The sequence below is a fragment of the Mirounga leonina genome, unplaced genomic scaffold (assembly GCF_011800145.1).
Source record: "Mirounga leonina isolate KUSES-001 unplaced genomic scaffold, KU_Mleo_1.0 Mir_166, whole genome shotgun sequence".
Taxonomy (NCBI): Eukaryota; Metazoa; Chordata; class Mammalia; order Carnivora; family Phocidae; genus Mirounga; species Mirounga leonina.
Window position 1 is genome coordinate 37,358,450 of NW_023270418.1, and position 10,232 is coordinate 37,368,681.

Sequence of the window (10,232 nt, forward strand, 5' to 3'; positions counted from 1 at the left end):
GGTCTGTGGCCAAAGAGGTCAGAGTTGTAGCCCCCGCGCGCCCCGGGGCCTTGGGGCTCTGGCTCTGGAAGCAGCTGCAACCCGCCCACATGGTCACAGGCTCCCCAGCATCCTGTGTCCATCTCTGGGCGCGCTTGGCGTCCCTGGTTTGGGCAGAAGCTGCCTCCCCATCTGGACTCTCCAAGCACGAGTGCGGAACAGCTCTTCCCGTCAGAGCCACCAGCATCCCACCCGGCCCTGGAAGGCTCTCCGGGCCAGACTCGGAAGAGGCCGTGGGAGGTGGGGTCTGGAGCTGCCCAGGGCAGCCAGGCCCATGGGGGCCACTTCTGGTCACTTATCCCCACCCCAGAGATGACAACTCATCCCCACAGCCTCCTGCAGCCTCCTTGTGGGAAGAGCCTCCTGGGGGTCTTGGTGGCTACACCTAGCTTGCAGCTCTTTCCAGAAACAACTTGCATAATCTGGCCAGGGCTGCTGGGGCTGGGGCTGGCGGGCAGGGACCCGCTCTCTGGTTACTTCCTGCCGCCAGCCCCAGATCCAGGCAGGGGGCTGGGCCGTCCCCAGGGGGTGGGGGATTAGTCACTGCACCCTCCACCCCGAGGAAGAGGCGGCTCCCTCTGACACCCGAGCCGCTCAGGGGGGTCAGTGGCACTGACGTGGGTGCCGCCCACACCCGCGGGGTCAAGCGGTCAGTGGAAGAGCGGCTCCCGAAGCCAGAGGCCTGAGAATGTGCGGCTCCCAAGGAGGGCGTCCGCGGGGCCAGCAGCCTGTTCCCTGCCCCTGTGTGGCCGTGGCCGTCCACCTCACACTCAGGTGGTCTCCTGAGCCCAAGGGAACCCCTCCGGCACCAGCTGGTCACTGATAGGAGGGGTCAAGCTCCGAGGTCGGTCCCCCTTGCCGTGTGGCTGCAGCGACGGCTGGGCCGGGCCGGGCTGGGGACTGGACCAGGGGTGAGGGCAACACCGTCCTGGTGGGTGCACTACAGAAACTGAAGGGTGGTGCCGGCCACACCCGGGCTGCTCTGACCAGGTCTTGGGAGCAAGGTGAGCCCTGTCCACACTCCCAGGGCTGCTGTGGGGCTGGGTCCAGCCTGAGGCCAGCGTGTTGCTGGGGGTGTGGTCTGGGGCCTCCCCCGGGGCCTCCAAGGAAGGGGTTGAGGAACGTGGAGGTTCTCAGGGCAGAGTTGGGGTCCCAGGGAGGATGAGGGGAGGGGCAAGGGTTTGGTCTGCGGTGGGCCTTTGTGCTCACGAGTGCACACACACCCAACCCGGTGTCTATGTGGTGAGGGGTCTGATGCTTTGTGGGAAAAAGACGGAGCCCTCTTCTAGAAGGTTCCTTCAGCACGCAAGGCCTACTGGTGTCCGGTGTGACCAGCGGGGTGGATAGGCAGGGCCATACAGGACGCCCTCCCTCCCTCTATTCTGTGCATGGATACGTGCTGTTCCCCAGCAGCTGGAGGCAGCAGGGCCCCGGCCGACCTCCCTGGCTGCCTGGTCCTGGGGGCCGGCTGAGGGTGTGGAGTGGGCCCTCTGGCACCCAGTCTGTCCCCACCCCATTCCTGGGTTTTACAGACAAGCTTAAAAACCACAGAGTCCACACGTTGCAAAATGCTCCAAGTGTATTTGTGAATCCAGTTGGTCACTTCCTGTGGCCCAGGGCCGACAGGGTGAGGCTGTGCCTCCTGGTGGCGGGCCAAACAGCCGGGCACCCAGTCCAAGCGACCACCGTGATGCTCAAGTCCTGGGAACGTAGGCTGGACCCGCGGCCAGAGGAGCCCTGCCCGCCCCAGCCTGGTCCCGAGCGGGGCTGCAGGTTGGTCGGGGCCGCCGCACATCCAAGGGCCAGCCGGACCCCGGGGAGGGGCGAGGTGGGCGGGCAGGGCAGCCTGGTCTCGGTCCCCTGGAGCCGAGGCTGTAGGGAATAGGACGCTCTTATCGGTGTATCCCAGACGGGGGTGGCCGGGAGCCCTGAGGACGGGTGCTGGTCAGTCGGCTGGGAGGGCCTGTGGCCCTGGCCCCGCTCTTCCCGCCCGCACGCTCCATCTCCTGGCTCTGGTCCTCATCGCTCTGCATAGACCCCGACCCCTCCGCGTGGCCCGGGGTGCCGTGAGATCCACAGCGCTGCCCCACGCAGCCACACTCCTCCACGTGGGGGTAGCTGAAGGCCTGGCTGGAGCCGTCCTTGCAGTGCAGGGTCACGTTCCTCAGGGAGACGCGCAGCCCCTGGCAGCACTCACAGCGGTGCTGCATGGCGTTGGCCTCCTGGGAGTACCTGTGGGCGGGGCCTGCTCAGCGCGGGCGCCACGTGGCCCGCAGCCACGTCAGACCCCAAGCGCCCCACCTGTGTCGCGGCCACCTGCTCTCAGAGGCGCTCCGGCCTGTAACAGGCGCACGCGCCCACGCGCCCCTTGCGGGGTGTGAACACTCCCGCAGCTGACCAGGCCGCCAGAGAGCCACGGCTGACCCCCAGGCATGCCACCAACGGGGCCATTGAGTCTGTGGTCCCCAAACCCAACAGCCGGATGCCCGACAGTCCACGGGCCGCCGCCCCCGCCGCCCTGCCCCCGCCCTTCTCCATCCCCGCGCCCAGTGTAGACCCTGCCCCGCGCAAGCGGGCCGGGCTGAGGAAGGGGCTCACGTACATGGAGGCGCTGTCCCCACAGTTGCCCTGGCAGTAGGCCAGGGGCACAGGCTGGAGGGAGCTGCAGCCTTGCTGCTTGATGACCCGGGACTCGTTAAACATGGCGCAGTGCGAGTCTGGGGGCGACACAGGAGGCCGTGCAGAGGGTCAGGACTGGCCGGGAGCCCTGGGCCCCCCCGGGCGGATCGGCCACCCCCCGAGGACATCCCCGCTCACTGGGCTGGGATGGGAATGGAGGACAGGACACACAGCAACCATCCGCGCTCAGCCGGGCCTGGTCCTGTGCCGACAAAAGGGCTGCTGTGAGGGCCGGGGCAGCCGTCCCAGAAGTGGGGGGACGCACAGGAGGGGACAGTGCCCCACGGAGGCGGGCAGCACCCCCACGGCCACCGCACCGGGCCGACCTCGGCTCCCCACCCCCACCCCCGGGCGAATCTTGCGGTGGCCTCCCGTGGGCGCCCAGGGGGCCAGGCGGGGCTGTGGGCTCCCAGAGCTCACCGCAGGACAGCGGAGTGGGGGACACGCCTTCTTCCTGGTCACCACCACAAGCCCGTCCCGGTGCTCCTCACACTCGTGGGTCACACAGGGGTTCCCAGGGTCTGACCAGGACTGGCCGGGCTGCAAGGAGGAGCCGGCCAGCAGGGTGAGCGGGCAGGGGAGGCCTGTTGTCCGCCTCCCGGCCCGTGGGCTTCCAGAGCCCTCCTGGCCTCTGCCAGGCGCAAGCCCCACAATGACCGCTCCCCAGGGACCCCCAGTGCACCAGGACGCGGCCGGCTCAGCACTCCCCACCCCTGCTGCCACTGTGCACCTCACAGCAGCTCCATCCAGGCAGGGGTGGGACCTGGCCCCGAGCCCCGGCCTCCCCCGGAGCTCCTGGGAAGTGTGGCCTCGCCCCAGCCAGGGCTCACCCGCGGCCCCGTGGCCCCGAGCCCGCCCACAGCCAGGACTCACGTAGAAGACGTGGACGGAGCTGTCGCTGGTGTTGAGGACGCAGGCCTGCGGCTCGCACCCACCGCAGCACCGCCCGCTCTGCTCCCGGTACTCGAAGCCCTGCGGGGAGACGTGGCCATGCAGCCTGAGCCCCAGCACCGGCTGCCCCGGGCGGCAGGACGGGGCGGTGGCAGCAGGCACTCACCACGGGGCAGCGGGTGTCGCAAATCTGGATCTCGCAGCTGATCACGGCCGTGTCCGAAGAGGGACGGCCGGGCACCTCGCATCGGCACGTTTCACACAGACTGGAGGAGACCACGGAGCCGGGCTGGGGAGAGTCGGGGCGGCCAGGGCCGGTGAGCTTCCGGAACGTCCCCCTCCGGGTCTGGCCCCCGCTAGGCAGGCCGGGCCCGCTGGGTGACCCTAGGTGCTGCCTCCTGTTGGGGGGGCGGGCGGCCCCAAGCCTGCGCCCTGTGACCAGGGTGCCCAGGGAGGTCACATGCTCAAGAGGGCCCAGCCGGGGGAAACTGAGGTTGGGGGCCCTCGTCACGTTCAGGAGAGAGCCGAGGGATGCGGGCCTCGCCCACCCTACTGACGCTGAGGAGCGGCGAAGCCGGGGGGCCGAACTTGGCCTCAGCTACGCGGGGCTGTGGGCTGTGGTCCCCGAGAGCTCACGGCTGCTGGAGGTGCACCCGGGCTGGCGGGGGGCCTGGCACGGCCGGCAGGCCCCATCTCGGGGCGAAGCTGGCAGGGGCAGGGACAGGGAGGGCTCAGCTCCCTGGGTGCCACGGGGGTCCCAGCCTCCGTGTCGCTCTTACCTGGTACAAGGTGCCATTGATGCTGCAGACACTCCAGCCTGTCCGAGAGGGGACGCGCAGTCTCACAGATCCACCCTCACCCCCTGCCGCCCCCCGGCCCCCCGGCCCCCAGAGCAGTGGAGACCGCACGTATCGCGGGAGTGGGCTGGCCCCGGGCATCAGGCAGTGGTGCCCCAGCTGCGCCTTTGTCCAGGGTCACCCCGAGCCACAGAGGACCCTGAGAGAGACTCCCCCACCCCCCCTGCGCAGTGCCCGGGCGGCCCACGAGGAGGTTGCAGACACTCACTGCAGTTCTGGCTCGGGCAGCAGGCCCCCTCCTCGTAGGTCAAGATCAGGCCGGAGCCCTCGGGACAGGCCACGGGCTTGGGGCAGTAGCTGGGGTCACAGGCTGCGGTGGACGGGAGGGTCCACTCAGGGGCCTGCGTCCGGCTCTGCACGCCCCCACTCCAGCCCAGTGCTGTCCCCAGGGGTCCCCAGCAGTGCCGCCCACCCAGCAGGCCAGCTCTCCAAGGGCCGGGCCACTCTGGGTGGCCTGGGCAGAGGAGCCCCTGCCCTCCTGGCATACCCACCCGTCCCAGAGCACGTCTGTTGGGGAGGGTCACCGGCTGAGGCCTTGTGGGGGGCGGGGGGCTGCTGTCCCCTTGGTTGTGCCCCCCCCCCCCCGTGCAGCTGGTGGGCAGGGGCCCTGTGCACTCAGGCGGAGGCAGGGGGGCAGCAACTCCGAGCTCACCGCAGTTGTACTGGGGACAGCACTGGTCGGCCTGGGGGGCTGCAGGCACGGGCACGAAGCCGGGCACGGGGCAGGCTGGGGGCAGGGGGCAGGGCTTCCTCTGACAGATCAAGGTCAGCGTGCTGTTCCCACAGGTGCACTCCTGACAGTCCACGTGGATGGTGTGGCCGGGCTGCAGGCGAGGCACGAGTGAGCCCAGGACCCTGGGCCTGGCCCCCGCCGGTCCAAGCATGGCTGCAGCCAGACAGAGGGGTGCCGGGAGCCCACGGCTGAGGGCCGGCGGGGGAGCCGGGGGGAGCCGGGGGGAGCCGGCGGGGAAGAGGGCTTCAGGGGCGGGAGATGGGTGGGAGGCGCCAGGTGGGTGACCACCTCCGTTCTCACTGTGAACCAGTGGAGCAGGAGGGGGCCCCACTAGAGGATAGGACAGGGCCACCCCAGGGGCGGGCGCCCCCCTCTGGGAGCCTTGACCCCTCCCTGCCCCTCCTCTGAGGCTCTGGCACTGAGAGGACGCCCCGCCCCCCACCCCAGCTGGCCACACTCACCTCCACAGGCTCCCCGTGGGGCCCCAGGCACTCTGGAGGGAGAGAGATTGAGGTCACAGGTGGGCAGCCGCGGCCCCCCACCTTTCAGGGGCAGGACCCATGTTGGGGGCCCAGGCGGTCCCGAGCCGCAGCAGAAAGCCCCAGGATCTGGCTGGGAAGCACAGATCCATGGGGGGAGCTGGTCCTGTGCACCTGCCAGCCCCCAGCCCCACCCATGGGCACATACTGTGGCAGTCTATGGGCACACAGACGTCAGAGCTCGTGCTGAAAGGCATCATGTCCTCTGGACAGAAGCAGCCTTCTGTGATGGGGCCAGCGTCCTGCAGAGCCCTGTGGGGACAGCAGAGGGCTGGCCTGGTCCCTATGCCCCCCAGGGTAGGAGAAGGCCAGCCGGGGGCTCTGGGGAAGGCCTAGGAGGGAGAGGCAGGTGCGTACATGAGGCTGGTGTTGTCGCTCCCGTAGCAATAGGAGAGCTTGGACGGGCCACAGGGCTGGTACACCTTGTCAGCGGGGCAGGTGAACGCTGTGGGGTGGGGGGCACAGCTGAGGCCAAGGGCACCAGCCCAGAGCAAACTCCAGGCCTTGCCGTGAGCCTCATCCCTAGGAACCCACTGAGTGCCTGACGCCTGCCGGGGGCTCTGCAGCCCAGAAGCTGGCCCCCTCGGGCCCCACCCCTGCATGCCCTGCCTGCCCACAACTGCCACCCCTGCGCTCCAGGCCCCGGGCACCCCGACCTGGGGGCTCCCCACTACTCGCCAGGAGCTGAGTACACTCTGCCCTGGAGTCAAGCCTCCTCCTCCAGGAAGCCCAGCTGCTGACCGCCAGCCCGGCGTGTCTGTCCCTCGGCCACTAGCCGCCCACCGTGGCTCGCCGGGACAGGGCAGGCACTCACGGCACGCGTGGCTGGTGTGGTTCCTCCAGTGGATGCACACGCCGCGGGAGGCGCAGAGGGACGCGTACAGCTCCAGGCTGGAGCATACCACGTCCGAGTCGGTCTTATGGCACCAGTCGAAGACGCAGCCTTGGTAGAAGGTCATCGGGGGGATCACAGCGTGGCACTGCTCAAAGACCCTGTGGCCAGCGAGGCCAGGTCAGGGGGCAGCCCGGGCTTTGCCCTAGGTGTGCGTGCCCCGAGGAGGACGGCCCGCCGCAGCACGGCTGTTTCTTTCTCAGATTCTCCCCTGGGCCTCCCCGTCAGCCCGGAGACCGGGTGCTGCCCTGGGGTGATGACGCGGGCCCAGACCCACAGCGAGCTAGCGGAAGCCGACCCACCCGGCCGGCCCGGCGCCTGGTGTCCCAGCAGCGACCCGCGGCTCTGCTCCACCCGCCCCGACCCCCTGCTCCCTTGGGAGCCACCGTAGGCGGTGGAGGGTGGGGTCGGGGGGCTGCCTGCCTGGGCCCCTCCCCAAATCTCACTTGCTCAGAATCAGCTGGCAGATTGAGGACGACGAGCACGGGGTGGGCGAAGGCGTGGGCCCGGCTGGAGGGGGCGTCGGGGAAGGTTCGTGGCAGAGTGGCTGGTGGGGTGCTGTCACCTTCCAGTGGCCGGACATATCGGAGCAGGAGGCTGCCACCGCCCCCCCAGGCAGGCGACACTCATCCTTCTTGTCATTGGTGCAGGTGCCTGGGTCGGAGGGGGGTTGGGCGTCAGGCCGGCAGGGGACAGCCGAGAGCCCCCGACCCGCGGGCCGCGGGGCCCCCGAGCTGGGGGTGGGGCCCTGGCGCTCGGGGCAGCCCTGATGGGTTGGCTGAAGGACCTGACCCTAGGCGTTTCCCTACCCCCTGTGGAGGGTGGATGGGTGTGAGCCTCGGGCGTGGGGCACAGGCCCCGGCCCCTCCGGTGCACGTCCCGCACATTCTCGGTGCGGCTGGAAAGCAGAAACACCTGCAGGCTCGGGGCCACGCGAGCAGCCTCCGCCCCGGCCGAGAACGCGGTCCCCGGGGGTCTCCCCCCGCGCGACCCTTCCCACGGCGGACACTCTCGGCTATGTGCCTCCCGCAGAGAAAGGGCCCCGCGTCCGCAGGGCCCGGTGGGGACGGGACTCACCGCACTGGCCCTCTGTGTTGTTAGCAAACTTGCTGAAAGGCACCTCCACCGAGAAGATGAGGCCGGAGAACATGACCTGGACGCCAAGCTCGGGGATGGTCACGTACATCTTGATGCCGATTTGGAACACATTCATGCCATCCTTCTGGAAGCCGGGCCTGACCACTTTCTCATTGAAGATGATCTAGACACGGCCGAGGACGAGGCAGAATGAGGCGGCGCCCCCGGCCGCCCCGGTCCGCGGGGAGCTGCCGGGGGGGCTCCCCACCTCGTTGGTCATCACACCGAGGACGGGCTTGCGGGTCAGCACGACGCGGTCCTGCCGGTACTCGACGATGATGGACTGCGGGCAGGAGAGCCCGTCCTCGGCCCCACAGAAGTAGTTGTTGATGAGCACGCGGAAATGCTCATACACGGGCATGATCTGCTGCACCAGCACGTATGTGCAGTTGCCCAGGAATGTGTAGTACGTGCCGTCGAAGGTGACGTAGTGGGGGTCGCCCCAGCCGCTGCACACACCTGCGGGCGCAGAGCGGCCTTACGCGGGGCCTCCCGACCGGCTCGTCTGCCCCGGGACGCACTTGCCCGCACTGGCACAGGACTCCGTCCGGCGGGAGCCGAGGAGGCCTGAGCGGGGGGCCAGGCCCTCTCGCCTCCTGCCGCCTGACACGGCCCCGGGGGCCCTGGGGCTCGGGCGGGATTCCCCTCGGCGCCCCGGTGGAGGCCTGGCGCCATCCATTCCCCACCTCGCTGTCGGGCAGTCCTCCCTGCTGGCTCACCCAAGTGCATCCCGCCCCCTCGGCGGGACACCCTGGGCCCCACTGCCCCGCCTGGCTCCCGGCTCACACTGGCACTGGTAGCCTGGACAACAGCCGTCGTGGTCGGCCACCTTGGCGGGGGGGAAGCCGTTGGCACAGGTCGGCGGCTGAGCGTGGGGACAGCGGCGCTGGTGCACGCTGATGACTGCGTTGCCCTCACAAGTGGCCTGAGAGCAGTTGGGCGTGGGCCAGGTCTCGCCTTTCTGTGGAAGGACGGCTCTCAGCCTGGGGAGCCTGCAGTCCCCCAAGACGGGAGCCGCGGGAAGCCAGCAGGGGACGGGACCTGCCCTGTCCAGCCCCTGCCACCCTGTTCCACACACAGGGCCTCCCCCCGGAGCGCTGCCCCGACCCCACACTCCCTCCCCGGCTGCCCGGCCCCACCCGCTCGGGCACCCGTCATCTGCTGGTTGCACACACTCCCGGCTCCCCGGTTGGCACCCCCTCTCGGCAGCCCTGCAGGACCAGAACCGGCCACTTCCCAACAGTCAGCCTGCTTCAGCCCGCGGGTGACTGACTTTCCCGCCCACAGCTGAACTGGAAAGATGCCGAGAGTCCCTGCACCAGCCTCTGAGAAGGGCAGAGAGGGGGAGTTACCATTCTTGGGGGGACTGCGTTGGGGCACCCCTGCTCAGTGATAGGCACGGAGGTCGACGGGGAGAAGCCGTGGGGGGAGGTGGCCGGGGCAGGAGGTGACACGCTGCTGGGGCAGGACTGGTCCGTCCGCCTGACCACGCGGCAGTCCAGAGTGCACACGGCATAGTAGCAGTGACCGGCGAGGTCGGTCTGTTGGTAAACGATGGATCCTGTGAGAGAAAAGACCAGGCGGGGGTGAGCGGAGCCGTGCTGGGGGAGAGCCGCAGCCCAGAGTGGCTCTTCCAAGCTCCACGTCCACACGAAGGGCAGACCTGGTAGAGGCCTTCCTGCCCAGAAACAAAAGGAAGAAATCCTCAAAGATGGCTCAGTGCCGCGCTCGGAGACACCCTGTAGCCCAGCGGCACGGGCAAGGGACCCGCCCCTCTCCCAGACACCACGGCTTCCTGTGCACAGGACAGCAGCGGCCGGGGGCACCACACGCGGTGCACATACCTGCGGAGTAGAGCTTGCCAGACACGCTGCAGTAGCACGTCGTGGCGGGTGGCGCCACGGAGCTGGGCAAAGGCACAGCGGACACCACGGAGGTAGGCTCGGGAGGGGACGAGCGCTTGGTAGGTGAAGTCACGTGGGGCTTCACAGAAGTGTGACTGCAGTTCTCTGGGGGCTCACAGCACAAAACCCGGACCTCATAGTTGAGGCACATCCCGACATCGCCCTCCTGGTCCCGGTTCCGGCACACCAGGCCCTTGCTGAGGTTGCACTGCACCACCTGGCCCAGAGTCTCGATGCTGACCTCGGGGTGGCTCTCGGCCCGGCACTCCAGCTGCGAGATGGATTCGGGCCGGCGGCAGATTTTCTCTCCCCTTTTCTTGATGTTGCAGTAGGTTTCCGTGTCTCCTCCATGTGGCCCCGGGGACGGGAAGTCCACGTCAAACCACTTGGTCCACGTGCATTGTGGCTGGCAGGTGACAGTCACATGAGGGGAGTGGGTTGTTTCAGATGTGAGAACAGGGGTTGTGCTGGTTGTAAGAGCAGACGAAGTACCGGATTTGGGCACAGAGGTTGAGCTGGTTTCTGGCACAGGGGATGGGCTGGTTGTTGGCACAGAGGTTG

The 10,232-nt window shown here is 68.9% G+C and overlaps 1 protein-coding gene across 1 annotated transcript in view; it reads right to left on the reverse strand.

Annotated features, from left to right (window-relative positions):
- Positions 1 to 1,931: 1,931 nt before the first annotated feature.
- The window catches only part of MUC5AC (mucin 5AC, oligomeric mucus/gel-forming), a 23,403-nt gene continuing 15,102 nt past the window's right edge, over positions 1,932 to 10,232 (reverse strand). The window contains exons 34-52 of the mRNA XM_035013768.1: positions 9,612 to 9,993; positions 9,120 to 9,328; positions 8,554 to 8,728; positions 7,976 to 8,226; positions 7,708 to 7,891; positions 7,077 to 7,284; positions 6,553 to 6,731; positions 6,096 to 6,183; positions 5,873 to 5,990; positions 5,661 to 5,690; positions 5,119 to 5,290; positions 4,665 to 4,776; positions 4,389 to 4,419; positions 3,776 to 3,898; positions 3,592 to 3,690; positions 3,139 to 3,258; positions 2,857 to 2,920; positions 2,642 to 2,756; positions 1,932 to 2,271 (exon numbers count right to left, since the gene is read on the reverse strand). Of these exons, the coding sequence (XP_034869659.1) occupies positions 1,932 to 2,271; positions 2,642 to 2,756; positions 2,857 to 2,920; positions 3,139 to 3,258; positions 3,592 to 3,690; positions 3,776 to 3,898; positions 4,389 to 4,419; positions 4,665 to 4,776; positions 5,119 to 5,290; positions 5,661 to 5,690; positions 5,873 to 5,990; positions 6,096 to 6,183; positions 6,553 to 6,731; positions 7,077 to 7,284; positions 7,708 to 7,891; positions 7,976 to 8,226; positions 8,554 to 8,728; positions 9,120 to 9,328; positions 9,612 to 9,993 (3,000 nt within the window). The remainder of the gene's footprint in view (positions 2,272 to 2,641; positions 2,757 to 2,856; positions 2,921 to 3,138; positions 3,259 to 3,591; positions 3,691 to 3,775; positions 3,899 to 4,388; positions 4,420 to 4,664; positions 4,777 to 5,118; positions 5,291 to 5,660; positions 5,691 to 5,872; positions 5,991 to 6,095; positions 6,184 to 6,552; positions 6,732 to 7,076; positions 7,285 to 7,707; positions 7,892 to 7,975; positions 8,227 to 8,553; positions 8,729 to 9,119; positions 9,329 to 9,611; positions 9,994 to 10,232) is intronic.